At 33.8% G+C, this 22,283-nt stretch overlaps 1 protein-coding gene across 4 annotated transcripts in view; it reads left to right on the top strand.

Moving 5' to 3' along the window:
* The window catches only part of LOC138704607 (E3 ubiquitin-protein ligase KCMF1-like), an 80,565-nt gene that overhangs the window by 39,841 nt on the left and 18,441 nt on the right, over window positions 1–22,283 (top strand). For all 4 annotated transcript variants that reach the window (XM_069832684.1, XM_069832683.1, XM_069832682.1 and 1 more), the window contains exons 2-5: window positions 696–863; window positions 4,162–4,301; window positions 7,666–7,770; window positions 21,703–21,800. In XM_069832684.1, the coding sequence (XP_069688785.1) occupies window positions 696–863; window positions 4,162–4,301; window positions 7,666–7,770; window positions 21,703–21,800 (511 nt within the window). The remainder of the gene's footprint in view (window positions 1–695; window positions 864–4,161; window positions 4,302–7,665; window positions 7,771–21,702; window positions 21,801–22,283) is intronic.

Consider the following 22,283-nt stretch of genomic DNA (forward strand, 5'->3'; position numbering starts at 1 on the left):
TACAACGTCCCTCTTAAACAATGGTCTGTCATTGGTTTGCTGTTTGGCAGTAGAGGTTCTATTTCCAAATTCACATGCAATTATCTTAAGGAACTTCACATTCCTTTTGATTATGTAATGTCTATTCTTATAAATATTATCAAGGATTCTCTTCAAATACTACATCATCTCTATTTCAATTAATCCACTTATATTTACCTTAAACAATTAACTTTCTTTTTTCTTTAATGTATCACATCACATTATATTGTACATGTTTATTGTATTCAGGACCCTTGTGGTCACTCAAATTCTTTGAGCTGATGTCTATAATTTAGAATTTATATATACTAAAAATAAACAGTGGTTCAACATTACATTACATTGCATTAGATATGTTTAATAGATTGCCGAGCAATGTCCATTCCGCTAGATTAAACAGATTCAAATCTATTTTAAAAATTTGAATTATTGCCAATCCATTTTATAATATTGAGTTTTTAGTTCAACACTTGGCGTTGTATTTTAATATGTTTATCATTGTTTATATACATTTGACTTTGTAACTCCAGAAAATTGCAGTTTTTGACAGTCAAATTGATTCATTGATTGAATGTAATTTAATTTTGATGATGATGTACTGTTAACAAGAAATATAGAAAAGGAAACTGTATTATATATAAGTTTAAATATAATTTTTGTGTCATTTGTTTCAGGTGTTAGCTGTGATTCATGTTTGAAAGGAAATTTCCGTGGAAGGCGCTACAAGTGCCTGATTTGCTATGATTATGATTTATGCGCAACTTGCTACGAAGCCGGAGCAACAACTACTCGCCATACAACAGAACATCCCATGCAGTGCATTCTTACTAGGTCTGATTTCGGTAAGTTCGGTAGTAAAGACGTTGTTTTGACGATCGTATACTCATTGATTTTAGCTCTTTCAGAATGGCATATTTCAGCTGTTTTGTACAGTGTATCATAGTGAGATAACTGGAGAATATGTAAAAATCAGAACCGGTTTATATTCGTCAAAGTCAACCATCTGACAGAATGTTCGAACTTGAAGCAGTGATCCCTAATGTTTTGCAGGTTAGACAGAACACCAGGCGCACTTAATCATACACAAACACATTTTTTGAGTATATTAACTGAATGACAATTGAAGGAAATTTACTTTGTTTATTTAAAAATAAATATAGGCCTACAGTTGGGTACTTTAATACATTTATCTTTTTTTTTTATTGAACTTGCAATAATTTCGTAACTATTACATAAATGTACAAAATATGGACATCGGTAATATTAAAGAAAATACGCACATTACTTAATGTGAAATATTATACAGTATGTACACAAATGCAAAAATGTAATTACAGTCAATTAAAAAATTATGTAGATTCATAACACTAAATCCTCTTCCACATGATGCTGTTGGCGTTCGTGGAAAAATACTGATAAGTTTGCTTAGCAAGAGAAACCTTTCATTCATGGAGACAACTTTATCAAGGCGATAATGAAATAGTAATTTCTGCTCAATTTCTCTGAATTCATACTATTTACTCATTGTGGCTTATTTCTTCCTTCCTCACAGATCAGTTTTGCCTTGAAGTGACTAATCAAGCTTTTATGTTTTTATCATCGATATCCATAAAAAGTCAGTAAAGTAATTTTGTATTAATTATATACAGTACTTCGTTGCTAGTTCTGGTAATTTGAGAAAATTTAAAGAAATAAATATTATATTGCACTAATATCAGAATGGAATTATAGTAGTCACAAATTTTGAACTAAATTAAATTTTTTAACTGCCAAGATGACCTGGAACTTGGGAATTGTCCAGTCCTGCAAATGACTAGTCTGTACCTTTATTTAAGGGAAGGTGGTTGTTATGGTGTGTAAAAAAATTCGAAAAAAATATCATATCAGATTGCCACAGAATTGGTCCTAATGATTGCAGCTTTTTAAAAATGTTTTGTGCTGAATAAGGGAATTTTTGGGTGTTAAATTAACCTAGAATGGTTTTTATCTATTGCATTGTAAACTAGAAAGTAAAAATTAATTTTTAAGTTTTAAAGGATTTTTTAAAGATTATTATTACATCACTATGCACTGGTGCACTTTATTCATTTTCTATACTTCTGAAGGTAATTAAATTTTAACCACTTCTTACCAAAGGACAATGAAGTAAACTCATACAAAATCACTTTAATATGTGCATTATTTTTGTACTAGAGCTCAAATTAATATTCGTTCTTCAAAAATTTACTTTTTTCATTTAGAAAAATTAACACAAATCAATCTTTTTTACACATTTTAAAATAACTGTGTCAAGAAGGCTGTTATACAGGGCTTTAATTTCAAAACTTCTCAGTCTAAATAACTAATTATTTAAATTGAATTCAATTTAAACAAAAAACACGTCAATTTAGATATTGAGGGAGAAGTCTGAAACCAGGCTTACTTGCAATTTATATTTCATCCCCACCCCTCAGCCATCATCACTTTGAAATTTCAAATGACACCCCTATATTTTTATTCTTAAATATGAAAGAACATTTAATTGTTTATACATCTCATTCATTTGTTTTCACATCTTTTGTTTTCTATCGTCGCCTGGCAACCTGGATTGTTGTTATTGTTGATTAGAGCTGAAGAGAATAAAGCTACAAAAACTTATTGAGCATTTCATGTAATAGGTGTGGTTGTGTATTAAATTATTTTAAAATGTTGTATACCCTTCAAGAGAGAACATAAATCATCCTCATTGATTAAATTTAGAATATTACACAGAATAAGCTGTGTTTCCATCCTACAATCAACTGAAAATAACAAAAATTAGGTTGCCAGGTGACGATAGAAAACAAAAGCTACGAAAACAAATGAATGAGGTGTATAAAGAATTGAATCCTCTCATATTTAAGTATAAAAATATTGGGGTTCCATTTGAAATTTCAAAGTGGGAGTGAAATCTAAATTTGGTTTCAGACTTCCCCCTCAGTACCTAAATTCACGTGATTTTTATTTAAATTTAATTCAATTTAAATAATTAGTTATTTAGAGTAGGAAATTTTGAAATGAAAGCCCTGTATATGTATTAACATGCCTTAAAAATTTCATAACCTTAAGTTAAATAGTTAATGAAAAAATCATACCAATGGAATGAATGTAAAAAAAAATACCTTTAAAACTTAGAAAAAAAAATATTTATAGCTTACAATATTACAATGTAATAGATAACAATTATATATTAATTCAATAGCCAAAAGTTCTCTCATTCAGCACAACAAAATTTCAAAAAGCTACCAACATTACGACCAAACTTATTACAAGTCTGATTTCAGACAGTTTTTTTTTTTTTTTTTCTTCTCTGATTTTCCATATATCACAATAACTGTCTTCCTTTAAATATTATTGTGTATAGTGCGCTGTTTAGTAGACTCTGTTGTTTAGTCAACTGTCCGAAGACAGGTCTCAAAGACACCACTTATGAGGCAACTAAGCCAGGAGATAATGGGGTAGGATGGTCAGTTCCTTTCTCTCTCCATTGCACGTATCACCGACTAGCTACTTATTACACTAATCGGACTTGAGATATATAAATGTAAAAAAAGAAAGAGAATGTGCTTATAGAATAATATTTACAGATCGGAATTAAAAGCGAAGAAAACAAGCTACTGCCTTTTTTGTGATTGATAAGAGAAACGTACACTTCTGACTTGAATTTAAAAGCATAAAGCTGCCCATACCTTTTTATTCATTTAAAAGGGAGAAAGAAGGGAAAATACGGAAGTAAAATATATTTTGTGCTCATGGGTTTTATTAATAAGTTATGACTTGATATTTGAGTCATAGAAACTCCCGCTGATTCATCATGCCAGCATTTTGAAGGAAAAAAGGCTAGTTCTACTCAGAACTTGGCTTGTTTCCTACTCTTGCAGGTGAAGCTACCCCCTACAGGAGAGGAAAAGCAGACAGGTACAAGAAGGGGAAGGGTTAAAGGATAGGGAAACAGGGAAAGCATGAGATGGATGGAAAGAGGAGGAAAACATGATTTGTGTAGTGAGACAGTATGTTCACATTGTAAGTTGGACTGAGTTTTGTGTTTTGTTTATAATTTATTTTTTCCTGAAGTGAAATTAGAGTATGTGTTAAGAATAACATTGCCTGTTTGTATCGTAGATCTATACTATGGAGGAGAAGCACTAACGGTGGAACAACCCCAAGCCTTCACATGTCCATATTGTGGCAAGATGGGGTTTACTGAAACAACTTTGCAAGAACATGTCACATCGGAGCATTCGGAGACGTCGTTTGAAGTTGTAAGTTGGCTTTTGTTTAAAGATCTGGCTAATATGTTATACAGAGTGAATCGTAAGTAATGTCATTAATTTCAATTGTTTTATATGAAATATTTCATATTGTATTTTGGGAAAGCTACTGAATACTTCCCAATATGCTCAGTCAATTTAAAAGAACAGTGTATAGTGAGGGTCACATATAAGAACAGTTCCTAAACAGCAAATATTGCCGTCTTGTCAGTGTTGCCAACTGTTATCAGATATCACACAATCCTACTTACTAAATGACTTATTTATTTACCGTATTTTATGTTGAAAGGTTATTCTAAATAATTCAATAACTTGTGACATATTTTCGTAGGCAAACTATATGGGATAGGGATCAACATGTCAAATATTTTGTCTGGCAATACGAAATTCATTGGTTTTGACTAAACAATTGACTCACGAGACATAACCTAAAAATGTATTTTGTTCGACCACATGGAATTATTAGTACTAACTCCGAAAACTTACCTGACTATAGTCTTGAATTATAACCACAACGCAACGCATAAAATAACTATTATGTATTAATATTAGTACTGATATTAATTATTATTATGTCCAGATTTCACTAGCTTCCAGTAACCAGCTCAAATCTGTACAATTTTAATTTCATGGAACTCCAGTACCGACAAATATTGTCGATATTTGTCTCAGCTGCCAACATACCAGTTACAAAATCACTACCATTTGTAGTATTTGTCAGTATCGAAATTCGAAACGAAGTTGGCAAAAGAAAATTCAACCTGCATACTAGAAAATCACCACAATTCACTAGCATATACAGTAATGGGGGGAAAATGGTTAGGTTTCACCCTTACGGTGAAGTAAACTGATCCGGACTATATTGGGATAATAAATGATTGAAATAATTTTAGTTTTGTCCTTTCAATCAATTTTTTAATGTATCCAGCTGTTTGCTGACAACATAAAGTCCACTATAGTCCACTGTAGTCTATTCAGTTGTTGTTTTTCACGAGAAATGGGGTATTTTGATCGATGTTCATTATAGATGCCTGTTGCTAGTAGCCAGAGTTGGGGTGTAGTCAATATATACTGCAAGGCTGTGTCTTCTGCAACTGGTACTGATGATTTTAATTTACTTCTTTTGTGGTTTATGGATGGACAGTATAGAAGAATGTGTTCCAGATCTTCATCATGATTATTACACTACAGACAAGTAGGATTATCAGAAATGTGAAATCGGTGTACGTACAATTGTGTGACAATGTGACCTGTTCTGGCTCTTGTTAAAAATGTTTGAACATGTCTGGGCAATTTTTTTTGTACATTTCCAGGTCATTTGGTTTCTTTTGTACAGACTGTAAAATTTTTCCTTTGTCAGAAGAGAGCCAATTGTTGATCCATAGGTTTGTAAAATGAGACTTTGTCCTTTAAACGTGCAGAAATTTGACCCGAACAACTGTAACTTTTCGTTCTGCAAAGGAATTTTTTAATGTTACATTTGTTCGGATTAAATTTCTGCACATTTAAAGGACAAAACTAGAACTAGTTCAATAATTTATTATCTTAATACACTGCTCTCTTAAACTGACTGGGCATATTGGTAATTAAATCAATGGCTGTCCCAAAACACACTATGAAATGTTTCAGATGAAACCATTTTTATCTTGGGAAGGAAGCGAAAATGAGCAAAATTGTATTAAAAGTTTTTGTTTGAAATATCTCAAAGAATAACCCCTTGAAATTAAAGACATTACATACTGTTCACCCTGTATACAGGGTGTCCCATTTATCTTGTGCACCCATTATAACTTTTTTGTTTGAATAGGTATTGGAATTTTTGTTTTTGAGAGTTATGTTAGAACGAGGGGCTAACATGAGTGTAGAGATTTGGTGCATGTAACTACATTATGGTACAAGATACACGTGACGTCATCAATTTTTCAAATAGCACTACATACTTTAATGATGTTAACATTGATTACACATGTTGAGACGAGTTCAAAAATATATCACAGTGTCACCTTCACAATCAATAACAACAATAAAATGCAAAATGAATGCCATCATAATGTGCCGTTTATTGTGGTGCTCCATTCATCTTGTGCATTAACTTACACAAAACGAAAGACGACTGACGTCCGTACACGTCGTGTGTTGTGTGTTTGCTGTCTTAACATGTAAACAAACCACAACAACTGTCGATGCCACAATCCACATATGGTGGCCTGCATGTCCTCCAGACTTGTCGCCACTCAATTCTTCCTGTGGGGAACTGTAAAGGACAATGTGTACCAGAACATTCTGTCAACACCAAATGACATGCAGCAATGCATTCGACAGGCTTGTGTGTCCATTCAGCCAGCAACATGCCGGGAAGTCATACAGTCTTTCGGGGAACGCCTTCGAATGTACTTTAATGTGAATGGTCACATTTGGGACATCTTCTGTGTCTCTCAAAGCATAACATTATCACATTGGAAGTACGTTTTTGTTTCGTTTTGTACCATAATGTAGTCTCCACACTCATGTTAGCCCCTCATTCTAACATAACGCTCAAAAACAAAAATTCCAATACCTATCCAAACAAAAAAGTTTCAATAGGTGCACAAGATAAATGGGACACCTTGTATACAACTTTCCCATGTTAATTGAAATTATACTGGTAATTTACCTTAGTTAATGGCTAGTTTCGGCTTGATGTCGGCCATCTTCAAATTTCTATTGAGTTCCTTGCTTGTCTCCGGTTTCTTCGTTTGATGCCTTGGTGTTGGGTGTGTTTAGATTAGTAATGTTGTCTTAGATAGGAACTGTGTTATGAAATGTAATTGTGTGTTGAAGATATGTTGTGGATGTGTTTTTATGTTTGTATATGTCGTATAGTTTTAGTGAGTTTAGTTTCTGGTGTTTCGGTTCAATATATAGGATTTCATTGTATACTTTTGTGTTGCTGTACCACAACTATGATGGCAAAATTGCATAGATGCCAACAGTGAGATAAAAATCACACTAAAACATTTGAACACTTCAAAAATACAGGAAATATGAATGATGAAGGGTGCAGAGTTTAAACTCTCTTAGAAAATAGGAGTGAAGTAATGTATTTGGCAAAAATAAAAGTCAGTTTTGTTATCACGTTTAGCGTCTAATGAAGTAGTTCCCAATCTTTTGAGTGTGACGGACCCCTTAACCCAATGGACTCGTATTTAAATTATTTAAATTTCCTGCACTCTGATTTAAATGTCCAGATTCGGAATGAATGTGTGGTATGCTGTAACAAAATTAATAAACAAATAACTACGCAACATTTTAATGTAGAATATTTATCAGATGAACCGTAATGTAATTACGATATTTTGATTTTTTTTTTTTTCAGGTGTGTCCAGTATGTGCATCTCTGCCTGGTGGAGACCCGAATTTGGTAACTGATGACTTTGCAGGTCATCTAACATTAGAGCATCGCAGTGGACCACGCGACCTGATATCCTTCCTCATATCCTCTACAATGCAACTTGCCCAACACAAACTATTTATAGATTAGGATAATCATGTTGGTAAATATGTTGGTAGGATTTGATGTACAGGGAACTCTCGTTTTAAGAAACTTCATATTAATTTAACTACTGAAACTTTCCTGGCGACGTGATAATTCAAAATGTTCTTGGGCTTCCAGCCAGGTAACAAGTTGGTGATCTACCGACATTTCGAGGATGTTCATCTTCCTCGTCTTCAGGGTTAACTGATAATTAGGGGGATATCTTGTGCCTCGTCTTCAGGGTTAACTGATATTTAGGGGGATATCTTGTGCAAGATATAGCCCTAATTATCAGTTAACCCTAAAGACTAGGAAGATGAACATCCTTGAAACATCGGTGGATCACCAACTTATTTGGCTGAAAGCCCAAGTACATTTTGAATTCATATTAATTGGTTGGTTATATTAAATGATCTACCACATTCTACAAAACAAAATTTTAATTATGATAGGTAATGAAGTTTAGCGAAGTTAAATGATATAGTGCTCAGTGTTAACAGAATCAGTGATATTGAAAGCTTTATCCTTTTTTAAATAGCTGTAGAAGCTCAATTGATGAACATGAAACTGGTAATGAAATTTTGAGTGCGAAATCTGTTTTGTTAATCACATTGTTTCTCAGATATTTGAAGTAAGAAAGGAATAGAGGTTTTGTTTCTTTATACTATGAACGAACATTATTGTTGCTAAGTTTTTGTATTCAAAGACAGTTTTCTCTTTCATGGAGGGAAGGAACACGACATTGGAACCATCAACTACCTAACATTCAGGAGTTTGTTCTGCTCACAGCAGTGTCCATGTTACAGAGAGCGATAACTTTCGAGTTTACTTAATGTTAAAAACTGTAATGTATGTGTCATCTTTGCGTGGTGATGAAATATAAAATTCTTACTTTGAACTACGTTAAAATAATAATAATATTAAAAAATGTGCATGCATTTCTGTTGTGTAGCAAAGAATGAAACTACTTAGAAGGATTACTAAATACTCATATATAATATTCTTCTATAAAATAAATTATTTTAGTTTTTAGAGGCTAAATATCAGAACTTTCTTTTTTTAGAAGTTCATTAAAACGAGAGAATAAATTATTGAATTTATGGAGAGTATATAATGCTATATTTATGCAGTTCCAAGGTGCTATTTTTCTAATATTGTCCTTATTTAACAAGAATTCTCTCTCTTTTCCTTTTTAGGTTAGTAAGACAAGTGTAACTGCGTCAGAAACATTAAGTCTTGCAACTTGAACCTCATTGCCTTCTTTATGATTTATGAACTCTATTATTTCATATATTTAACTCCAGTGTTTTTTAATTTGTATTTCTTCTTGTAGCATTTAGTTGCATCAAATTTACCTCTCTGGTGCATTGTACAGTGAAACCTGACCATAATGGAAACTATAAGCAATGGAAAACTTCTCAAAAAGGAATATTTATATGAACCGTGAATTTACTTAACCAAGACATAGAACCAGGCCTTACCATAAACCAGGAGAAGATTAGAATCAATTTCTCTGTCATGCACTTTATGTTAGAACCTACTTAAATCTTTGTCAACATAATGAAGTATTTATGTCTTTAATAATCTTGTACTTGTATGTACAGAACCATAAGAAATTCTCATCTGTTAGAAAAGATGCCAAACCTCTCTCGGAGAATTCTTTAGGCAAAGCATTGCCATAGAAATGTTCTTCGGTTTGGATGTGTAGGCTTCTTGTCTTAAACTCTCCTTGTCTCACGAAATTTATTCACCAGCTTATGAAAAACTGTACAATTTGAGAACCTTGTCACTAGGGAAATAATCTTTGAATTTCACGAGCTGTGGTAACACTAGTATAAAAACACTCTTTGTGAAATGGAACGCTTCTTCTTTTTTCTTTATAGACTATTTTTACTCTTGCAAATTAAGCTTACAGGAATAACTCCCTGTAAAGTTAATTTGAATAGTTTCGAGGGAAAAATTGTTCCGGGGCCGGGTATCGAATCCGGGACCTTTGGTTTAACGTACCAACGCTCTCCCACCGAGCTACCCGGGAACTCTACCCGACACCGATCCAATTTTTCCCTCTATATCCACAGACCTCAAAGTGCGCTGACAACCGTCAGGCAACCAACATTTGAGTGCACACTAACTCTGTGTGACTTTAAAGTGTGGTTTTCTGTTACGTACAGTAACGTGTATTATGCAAATTAAGCTTTCAGGTATAACTCCCTGTAAAGTTAATTTGAATAATTTCGAGGGAAAAATTGTTCCGGGACCTTTGGTTTAACGTACCAACGCTCTCCCACTGAGCTACCCGGGAACTCTACCCGACACCGATCCAATTTTTCCCTCTATATCCACAGACCACAAAGTGCGCTGACAACCGTCAAGCAACCAACATTTGAGTGCACACTAACTCTGTGCGACTTTAAATTGTGGTTTTCTGTTACGTACAGTGACGTGTATTATGCAAATTAAGCTTTCAGGAATAACTCCCTGTAAAGTTAATTTGAATAATTTCGAGGGAAAAATTGTTCCGAGGCCGGGTATCGAACCCGGGACCTTTGGTTTAACATACCAACGCTCTCCCACTGAGCTACCCGGGAACTCTACCCGACACCGATCCAATTTTTCCCTCTATATCCACAGACCTCAAAGTGCGCTGACAACCGTCAAGCAACCAACATTTGAGTGCACACTAACTCTGTGTGACTTTAAATTGTGGTTTTCTGTTACGTACAGTGACGTGTATTATGCAAATTAAGCTTTCAGGAATAACTCCCTGTAAAGTTAATTTGAATAGTTTCGAGAGAAAAATTGTTCCGGGGCCGGGTATCGAACCCGGGACCTTTGGTTTAACATACCAATGCTCTCCCACTGAGCTACCCGGGAACTCTACCCGACACCGATCCAATTTTTCCCTCTATATCCACAGACCTCAAAGTGCGCTGACAACCGTCAAGCAACCAACATTTGAGTGCACACTAACTCTGTGTGACTTTAAATTGTGGTTTTCTGTTACGTAGTGACGTGTATTATGCAAATTAAGCTTTCAGGAATAACTCCCTGTAAAGTTAATTTGAATAATTTCGAGGGAAAAATTGTTCCGGGGCCGGGTATCGAACCCGGGACCTTTGGTTATTATTTTTACTCTTTATAAACCGTTTTTACTAGGGACCTGAATTTTTCTGAAATTAGCATCTATTTTTTTCTAGAGGAAACACTCTGCATTCTTTCATTTTTCAAAAGATAACATTGTGAACAGTTCAGCGTTTTCCTCCTTCAAATTACATCGTCTGTCTGAAACAACAGCACCATACTGTCAACATTGTTGATGTCCACAATACTTGCAAACAACATTCTGAAACTGCTTCATTCTCCAATGCGGCAACTGTAGAATTTATAAAAAAAAAACTGTCTTAGCATCTGAAGCATTAGGTCCCTGAATGGAATACTGCTTTGCTATTTCATGAGCGGTTATAGTTGTTCGTCTCATTTTACGGAGGAGTACATGTGTCACAAATTCAACCAACTCTGCCAATGTAACTGGAATAACTATCCAATTTTGCTGCAATCTCAAAAGCAAATGGCTGAGTAAACCGATGTGAGGCATTTTAGCCAAGCCCATATCGAATATAGAACTTGATAATCGATATTACAATATGTATATTGTACAGTATATGAAATGTATCGAATCGGGCGGACAATAATTGATAGAGATAATTGATCGACACATTTTGAGTATTTAAGAAGTGCCTTTAATATTTGTGTATATGTAATGTGCTTTTCACTTGAGAAATAGCATTTTACTGATAAATCACTATTAAATAGCATTTTTCTAGTGATTTCGCAATTTCATAGAAAATGCGTATTTTTTGCACTTTCAATTCTGCTAGAAAATCATGTTAAATCACCTTACAGATGAAGAAAAATACTTTCTATCACACAGTTTAAAAATTCGCGGATTTTACAAATGCAGAATTTTCAGGTCCCTAATTATTACACATTAATATTCTTAAAGCATAAATTTAATTTTCAAGATTAGTAGTATGTGTTTTTCATTTAAAGTTATCCAGTATCTATAAGCCTAAAAATTTTGCTTCAGTCTTATATACAGTTCCAGAATTAATCAGATTTACTATTGAGACATATATATTATCTTTATTTTGCATTGTGTGAATTTTAAGCATGCAGCTTTTTCTTAGTTTTATATGAAGGTTTACTGTGAAATGCCACTATTACGAATGCTGCAATTACGAATTTTTCAGAATAACGAAATAATTTTTTAGTCCCAGCCATTTTACTATAAATTTACATATTAGAAGTGTTCAGTTTAAAGAATGCATAAGTAACAAACTATTCAGTTTAACATAATAATAATTCATCCTGCTACAAAAAATGCTATTTTAATTAAATTAGGCCTAATAAGCGGTTAAAAATTACTTAAAATAAATTCGAAAGAAAATAGAATAAATGGAGTTATTGCTAGCCATCAGTCACCCTTGGTTTTGATGAGTTTTCTGAATGCACTTCCTTAGATGCAATTGTTGTGGTTTGAATTTATATTTAAATGAAAGTTTAATAAAATCGAATTTTCGAAGGTTCAGAACCCAATCTAATAGATCGCAATATTTCGAGAAATCAATTTGACAAGATGGCTGTAAATGTAACAACATCTAACCTCTATAACCCTGTTTCAACGTGCTTTTTGCTCTGTAAACTTAATTTTTGGTCCTAACAAGGTCATGCTGAATAATAAAATATTATATGCAAGAATAATTATTCAGTTGTCGAATGTGCATTATGGTACCAATTCTTATTGAAGTTGCAATATAACATGGATATACAGTATAACCTAACCCAGGTATAGTATCTGTTATTCCATAATATGGGACACAATTTGAAGGCAGATTTAATTAATTTTCGGTTTAACGAAATTTCATTATAACGAAAATAATTACAGTACCCCTCTCAAGTTCGTTATACTGGCATTTCACTGTATTACTATTTAACCAGAATGAAAGATTATATGCATAATTTATTGAATTTTGCAGGGAGATGCTATTTATTTCTCGTATTAATAGATTAGTGTCATCAGCGAGCAATACCATTTGATTATGTGCTTGAACATTTTTTATTATGTCATTTATATGTAGTATAAACAGAGACTTAATATGGATCCCTGGGGAACTCCATATTTTACATAAAATAATCGCATACAAATATACTTTAAATTATTTAACTTTGCATTTTAATTATAATTAAAATAAATATTTAAAATAAATAAATTAAAAATGTAGACATTAAGTTGCTTCATTCACTTTTATTAGAGATGTTAATAAATTATATATTGTAGGGATGTCCTGTTTGCTCAACAGTAAGTTCAGTTTTTTATCGTCATAATGATTGAGATATAATCACAGCTGGATGCACATTCTGTTCACACACTTCATTAATGTTAAGTAGTTCGTATAATTTGTATTATCCTTTTCCAGAATGTCTTTAACTTTACTTTGTAAGTTTAAAGTTAATTTTCTTATTTCTCATTTGTAGATGCAATTCGAATTCTAATCAAGAAGGATATAATTACAACGAAGTAAAGAACTTTTGTACATGTGGAATTACTTAAATGTTTAATCTGATATTTGTACAGCTATACATACTGTATACATATACAGGGTGAAAGTAATATAATTATGCAGATTTTAACAACTTATTCCTTAGATAGAGTATAATAAAAATCCTAATACCAATTAGTCCCAGATGAATATTTTTCTCAGAAAATGTTAACACCATTTTATTTATTATTATTATTAAATATCCGCGGAAAAGAACCCTAATTCACCAAGCGGTATGCTAGGGTGTTAGTTTTTGTTATGGGTAAGCTACTTATCTATATTACTTATTTTTACACAGATAATGGTGAAATATGTATCTAAAGTCTTTTAAAGATGAAGTTTAACAAGTCTATAAATTGTCTGTAGCAACAAGATTTTTTGATTACTTCACATAGTGGAGTCCTGTATTCGGTGTTGCAGTCCAGAAGATATATCTTTATTTGAAATCTCTTTGCTTCAATAATAGGACAGTCAAACAGAAGGTGTGTCACAGTGTGAAGGTCTTCGCGGCAGGAGCATGTAGAATCGATGTCTGCTGGAATGTTGAATCTGTCGAAGTAAGTACCAAATTTCCCATGTCCAGAAAGAAACTGCGTTGTTACGAAAGTAGGTTTGAAGTGATGGCTTTTGAGTCGGTCGTGGATTGTTGGGAAGTAGGTGTCTCTTGTTAGTGATCCGGTTGTGCATGTCGTCCATCTAGTATTCCAGTTTTGATGAGTCTGTTGTCGTATTTGTTTCTTGATATATGCTATAGGTTGTAGAGTGTATGTCGGAGTTTCGCTGCTGGAGGCTGCTGCTTTCGCTAGCTCATCAGTTGTTTCATTTCCTCTTACACCATTGTGTCCACAGACCCAAGTGAGGCATATGTGCTGTGCGTACTTTTCAAGTAATTCCCTTGCCTCTATCGCTAATGGGTGACGGTTGTACTTGTCAGCGATGCAGTGAAGGGCAGCTTGGGAGTCACTAAATATGCGCGCTGTGTTTTCGTTCTTAATGCACCATTTCATAGCTTCATTAATTGCTAGAAGTTCTGCCTGAAAAACTGTGCAATAAGGAGACAGTTTTATCTTGGTGCAAAATATTTCATTATCACTGTAGTAGGCAACAAATGTGCAGCCTACTTGTTCTTCCAGTTGATTACTTTTGTGTCGTGATCCATCTGTATATATGTGGTAGTCGTGTGTCGAGGAGCAGGTGAGGAGGAGTTGTCCTTTTGATGGAATGCTTGGGTGGCCCACTGCTATGTGATCCGCTAACTGTTCAATATTGTGGTTGTTGAATGTTGTAGTGGAGTTTTTTCGATTTTTCTTTAAGTCAGATAATTAAGCTCTGTAGATTCCAGTAAGATCTAATGGTTCAATAACTGCAATGACTTGAGATGCACCATTTTATTTGATAAATACTATACGTACGATTCTGATTTTAACTCTTATCATTAGAGAAACTTATAAGTTATGATCCTATGTTTGCAGTTTTTCAATAAAATGAACGATTTTCTTCGAAATTAAATAAAAATATTAACATGTATTGTTATTTCCTGCCATTAGGAAGTCTGACAACCCTGCTGCAATGACTAAGGGCTGGGACACTGTTATTCAGACCTGAGTTCCTGTGTGTATTTGTAGGTGAACTGGTAATGCTGTGTTGCCAAGTTACTCAGACTGTCAATCTAATTTTCTATTTAACCGTGCATTCAATTACGAAACTCATAATAGGTGTTTTTAAATTTATTTTAATGTATTCTATTGCCCCCCCCTTCAATCTGCATATTTACATCACTTTCATCCTATACTGGGTGTTCAGTTCAAAATGTGTCATGGCTCGCTGTATGTCGTCATGTGGTTAGCCGATGAGCCTAGAGAATTCAATCTTCCTACACTTCCGCAGAGGCGTAATACCTAAATGCGAGAGAAGTTGCCTAGCAAGTACGGCGTTCATTCTGAAGATTACTTACCGATACGTATGGTAACGCCTGTAGTGGCAGGAACGTGAACTGTTTGGAAACACGTACTGAAGTGGGTTTTTTTTTTCTTACTGTCGGGATATGGGGAGAGGGTTAAGACGATTACTTACGTATTTGTTGACATTAACTTGGACGGTCAACATGGACACGGAGCATTTTGATTTGTGTTGTGGAATGTTGCCGTATGCAATCGATGATAATAAATACCCTGCGTACGACTTGCCCGCACAAAACACAGTTCGAAAGAGGTTATGGTAGCACACAGACTTTACAGACCGCCATCTGTTGCTACGACATTCAAGTTATACCGTACACGTTCTCAAGTTCAGATTGAACGCCTTGATTAATAGACAACTTCTCTGACATAAAAGCTGAAACTCGCTTCAAATCGCTGACTCACAACAGTGACGTCATGACACACTATGAAATGAACACCCAGTATATTACTGTGGCATAATAGTATGTTATATGTTGTACAAGTACCTCGTGTAAATATTTATACAGTAGAATCCCTTTTTAACGAATATCTGAGGGATTTTTTTTCCCCCTTCCTTAAAAGGAGAAGGAAAGGCTAAAATAACTAGTATTAACATGTGTGTTATATAGCAAACATTAATAATAATAATAATAATAATAATCCATGGCACCACAGCCCTTGAAGGGTCCAGAGCCAGCTGTTGGCCGCACGTTCACATGCCAAAGCAGATGTGAATGATCATCCAACCAGAATGGAGGTATCGTGTGGTTAGTATGATGATCCCCCCAGCCGTTACAGCTGGTTTTCGTAACTGGATTTCGCTACCTATCGTAGCTCCTCAAGTGTATCATGATGCTGGGTGGGCACCAGTCCCATAGACTGGCTGAAATTTCATGTGAAAATTTCTTCCCCCATCAGGACTCGAATCAGCACGCATTCTGTAATGCGAGTCCTAAACCGGATGCCTTAGACCACGACACCACAGCATGGGACCTTCATTATAATCATTTAATTAGGTCTACAATTATTATTTACAATACATTTCATTATAACATTTTCTAACTCTTCAAATGATAAGGCACGAATGTTTTCCCACGAATCTGAACAACATTGAAACTCTGCATTGAAAATTTCTTCGTTATTCCCCATAATGAAGTAGTTGGCAAACAATCCTTTTTTGCCATATGCGATAGTATTATTCGAGAATTAGCCTCGACATCCCTTATTATTTTCACTTTCTGTCCATTAGTTTATTTCTTCCATTCAGTTGCCATTATAACGATGCATAAACAGCATAAATGTTCCACACTGTGGCATCGTGGTCTAAGGCATCCTGCCTAGGACTCGCGTTACGGAATGCGCGCTGGTTCGAGTCCTCATAGGGGAAGAAATTTTCTCATGAAATTTCGGCCAGTGTATGGGACCGGTGTCCACCCAGCATCATGATGCACTTGGGGAGCTATGATAGGTAGCAAAACCTGGTTGCGAATACCAGCTTTAATGGCTGGGGGATTTAAACAGCATAAACTAACAAAAAACTTGGAAATAGGATCAGCACAACTCGCTGCTGCGTGGTGCCGCATTACTATCAATTAAGATGTACTATCGAATATGCCGGTACTATTGATTGTTGAAAGTTGATTCGATATTTTGAGCTTCATTATCACAAAATCCACTTTAAAAGTATTCCTTAAAAGTGAATTTTCCTTAATCCGGGTTCCCTTAAAAACGGAAATTAATTACATTATTCTTATGGCAATTTGGCTGGGACGTGACAGATGATTCTTTAAAAACAGAAATGTTAAAATGGGGTTTTACTGTATATATAAATTAATTTAATTTTTTTAAGTGTACTGTGTTTTATTTCACTTGGAGTGGAAAATTTCGTTCATTATATCATTGCTCAATGGCCTATCTGTCCTTTTCATATCAATTTTTCTCACTCCCTCTGTTCATTCTTTTCCATTTTTTCTCTCTTTTTTTCCGTGCTCTTCCTTTTTCTTCACTTTGATTGTGACTCTGTTACCAGACTGTTATATTTTACTTGTTGTATTCATGTAATTTTACTACTTACTGCTATATTTTTTTATAAATGCAAAAATGATTTAAAGACATTATTATAAAAACATTACTAAAATAATATGTATTTATATTCGTTTTATTGATTTCAGCATGATTTATTTAAAAACAAGTACTGTATACATTTTGCATAAATAGCATCTTGGATTTGTTTTAATATGGTATTTATTACTCATAAATTTTTTAATATTGAGAAAGTTGATTATTGTTAGTTTTATTGTTGCTTTTGGTAATGTTTATCTTATTTTATGATCAGGTTGTTGCATTCATATTTTTAATTATTTTGTTAAAGGTATAGCTTCATATTGAAGTTCTGTAGCTTGTGTTGGGTATATATAATTTTTTGTCACTTTTTAGGACTCAGCATGCAATATGTTTGGTTTTCTTTTATTAGAGACTAAATTCATGCATGGCTTGGTTGGTTTTGATTCCTATTGTGTTGTGTAATGATCACAGTACTTGAGGGTGTGTTGAAGGGCAGTCCTATGGTTGTGAAATCTTTCAAACCATCTCGGGTATTATTATTTTTTTAAAATAAAGATAACTATGTGGTCTGTACTATTTTCGTATTCAGTCCTTGAATACCAATCAAGTAATTGATTAAAGTTTTCATTCCTCTAATTTAACACTGGCAGTTAGAAATAATCTTTGAAAGTGTGTTTTGTGTGTGTGTGTGTGTGTGGCTTTCTTAATCTACAATAATTTATTTTATGCTCGACCATGCCAAAATGTAGTAATTATACACCTGGTAGCAGCCCTTTAATGGACCTCATTAAAGTACACCTATTCATTAAAGTTCAGGTGTTCCACTAATCAGAAAACACCATTGTAGCAATATGAAAGCGCAAGTATTGATTATTCTCGGATATGCAATCGAAAGACAACTAGCGAAACGTCACGGAGGCTGGAAATCCAATACTGTCGCAGAAGGTTATGTTCTGTTACTGTAATAATTAGCGTTAATTGTATTCAAATAAATTCAATTTGTCATCTCGTTTTTCAATGTCTAAATCAATTTCAAGGTTATATCAAGATTAATGTTTATTTTACTCTCTAGATTATATCAAGGTCAATGATAACTACTGTTTCTCGGAAAAAATCAATACTTTCGCGTCTGCGCACATCTCACAATTTATGAGATATTGTACAAGGTCAGTTCCGCTCCCCAGTCAGATAAGAATAACATGAATACTTATGAATAATTTCAAGTTAGAAATATGGTCGAGCATAAAAAGTCGTATGAAACTTGCCTATAATGGTAATTAAGACGCTCTTATGAAAATTATGAAACTCGCGCTCGTTTCATAAACATCCTCGCGTCTTAATTACTATCATTATAGGCTCGTTGCATAATGTACTATTATTTGACAATCTGATTCATATTATACACAGAGTAACAAAAATACTTTCAGATTATCAGTACGATTACATGGGTTCAGAAGAAATGCTTCTCCACTTGACATAATGCTTTTAGTATGTTTGCTTAACTTTTATTATTAATTGTTAATTTTCATTTTTAATTCACACTCTTGTAACACTTTTATAATCATTAATGATAATACGCTAAAACTTGTTGAATTAGCAAATTTTTAACAATGTACTGTGTTAACTATTGAAACTTAAGAAGGTACTGTAACTTTGTGACTAGTTTCGGTGTGATGTTCGCCATTATCGAACATTTTACTGAGGTTTTGCACCTTGTTCTGGCTTCTTGCTGTGTATTATTGTGGGGATGGAATGTGTAGGTAGTGGTGGGGGTGTGATTGATAATCTTGTGTTGTCGGGATGTGCGTTTTGAAATTAATTTGAGTGTGTTTGTGTGTGTTTATGTACACATGTTTTAACATATTATCATTAGTACAAAATGAAATGTAAAGTAATACTATGCAGTATTAAGGCATTTTCAAACTACCGGAATACCATATACTGTAGAACTTTCGTAATACAGTCCCACAAAAATGCATTAGTTTATTTATTATTATTTAAAAGATACACATTATAAACTTCTTTAAGGGGACACTCTACTAAAAATGACAACCTTTTTCCTAACAATTTTTTTTTCAACCAAATTTTGAGAGTATGTTTACTATGTAAAGGACTAACAAATCCAAATTTTGAACTCCCAAATGATTTTGGCTTTTTTTTTTCTCTCTATTCTTTTTATAGAAATTTTCAAACCCAAGTTTTTAGTAGATCATGTCAATTTTTAAGCTTCGATATTTTTTTTTGGTTACATTTACAAGACATAGAGGAATATTTTTATGCATTCATTTTATCAAATATCTAATTTATTCACTTTCAATTTTTTTTAATTTTAAATATGTTATTTTTCCTATATTTCACGAAAAAAAAGTAATAAAATAAACTAGCAGCATGTCTCACAAATAAGTGCACAGAAACATGCAGCTACGTCATAAATACTTGCAGTAAAATTGTCATGCAGATTGGTTAATATTTGGCATAAAAAGTTTGTGTTGAAGCAAGAAAAATAAACTTGCGTACAAATAGATTTGAAAGTAAAATGAATATTTATGTTGATTAAAATTCTCCTCTGCTACATTCATTCAGTAACTTCGGGGAGTCGACTTTAGAACAAAAAGTTACTAGATTTGTAATCAGAAATTTGTAAGAAAGAATTCTTTGATGAAAAAATAATTTTGACAGCTCTTTAAATGCCGTGCCCTCTTACAGCCTTAAAAAATTTAAACATATTCCTAGTCACAGTTGAACTAAATCCTTTTGTGATATGAAGATATACATTCTAAAGAAATGAAATAGCCAATAAAAATGTTCATTTTTTTTCAGTGGAGTCTCCCCTTAAGACTGTGAACCCTCTGAAATGACAGGGGTGGAGCTGTTTTGGATAAGACTTTTTTCGGCTAATCCATGAGTACTATCTTCTGTAGTGGAAAGAAGATGCTAGAGCATAAAGCAAGCACTTTATTATAATACATTTTTTATTTTCATATATATTTATTTGGTTGCAGTGTCTTACAATGCTGAATGACAGCATTGACTTCCGGTCCTGATCCCATATGTAACAGATTGGTCATTCCCATGTTAAAAACAGTAACATATAGAAGAGAAAAACTACCAGGATCGCCACTGTCTATTAGTAACGACCGCTAGATGGAAGTACAGTTGCTCCATGCAATTCAAACTGACAAAGAATGTTATCATGTAAATTGTGCTGTAGACTGTAGACTTTTAACCACTAAGAGTTGGCCCATACTTCCTTTGGGGAACAGTACAATATTTTGATACATGGCTCTCCTGTGCAGTGGTGGAACGATATTTGTTTTGCCTCTTGAACATTATTAATTTTAGTGTAGTTAATTTCCATTAGAACTGCTTTATAATATTGATTTACCTTCTCACATTGCTAAAAGCATGTAGGGTTGCAGTAACTGAAGTATTAGCTGCAAGTAAATATATACTGTTTTCCCTGTAAGAAAAATCCTAATGTAAACATAAGCATGTGGCTGTCATACCCGTGATTGGCTCCCAGTCGAAACACTCACACGACGCAGGAAAATATAGTTCGTATTTAGAAACCATAATCTTGTATTATTTGAAAGTAAAAAATTGAATTCTAGTTGTTAAATACGATGCAACATATAACTTCACTCATATGTAAAAGAAAAGCTACTTTTATATTTTGTTACGAACTATGAACGTGGATGAATACCAACAGTAATACCGAGGTAGTCTGTTCTTGTAACAAGCTGGCGTCACTTGAGCTCCTAGTTGTTCACATAAGCACATGGTACTGTAGTATGGCTTGTGCACCCTCAACTGTCCATTGTGAAGACATAAGACTTAAAAATAATTTAATTGCAGTAATTATAAAGTTAATGTTTCCTAAGCAAACAAATGCATAGTAGTGAGGTTAGACCTACTCGACGAGTAACGGGAAATATTTAACATGAAACAGAGCGTACAACAGTAGGCGGGAACACGTACTGAGAATCTATGGCGCCAAACAGCGGCCAATGAAGCCTCACTTCAGTCACGTGCTATTGTTTACATTAGGATTTTTCTTACAGCAGAAGATTATAGTTTGGTTGTTACTATCATCATCTGGTAGTGTAACATATATTTTGGCATTGTAATGTAGTTGCAGCAGCAATGAATTGAGAAGTAGTTTTAACAGTGCTTTTTTCCTAGTGCATGTTTCTGTAAAGTGTGGATTGTTATATTAATATGTAAATTCACTACATGATATGTGAAAGCTTTGTTATCCTTAACTTAGCCTGTACGACGAACCAGCTGGATCAAGGCACGGTGTTCGTAGAATACCACATGCTTCACGGGGAGTTGGTGGGCCCCGGGCTAGGCGATCTAACATGCATTTCAGGTAAGCTTTTAAGTTTCTTTCCTAAGATTATAAATATATTTAAAAATTGCTATTTCCAAACACACCACAATATCACAACTAGTGTAGTCATGAGAAGTTAATTTGTTACTTTGTTTCGTTAATAATACAGGGTAGAAGGGAATTAAATAGGGTCGTTTTGAGAGATAATCAGAGCAGTTAGTTAAACAAATATCATAGTGATCTTTTGTGAACAGATTTTGAGAAAAGTACAATATTTCGTTGAATTTTGGAGTGCATATTCCAGCAAAACAGGATATGTTTGGGGGATTTTGTAGAGCAAATACCAATACAGTAGAACCTCTATTATCCATGGTAATGAATGGTGTGGACTGAACGGTTAATCGAAAAATCGGATAATTCGTAAATTAAGTGAATAATACTTACACTTTTTAAATTTCCTTCGTGATCTTGTGTTCAACACACTAGGTAGTGAATCAGTATTTCTCTCATTTAACTCTGGTT

Source organism: Periplaneta americana, chromosome 8 (genome assembly GCF_040183065.1).
Source record: "Periplaneta americana isolate PAMFEO1 chromosome 8, P.americana_PAMFEO1_priV1, whole genome shotgun sequence".
NCBI lineage: Eukaryota > Metazoa > Arthropoda > Insecta > Blattodea > Blattidae > Periplaneta > Periplaneta americana.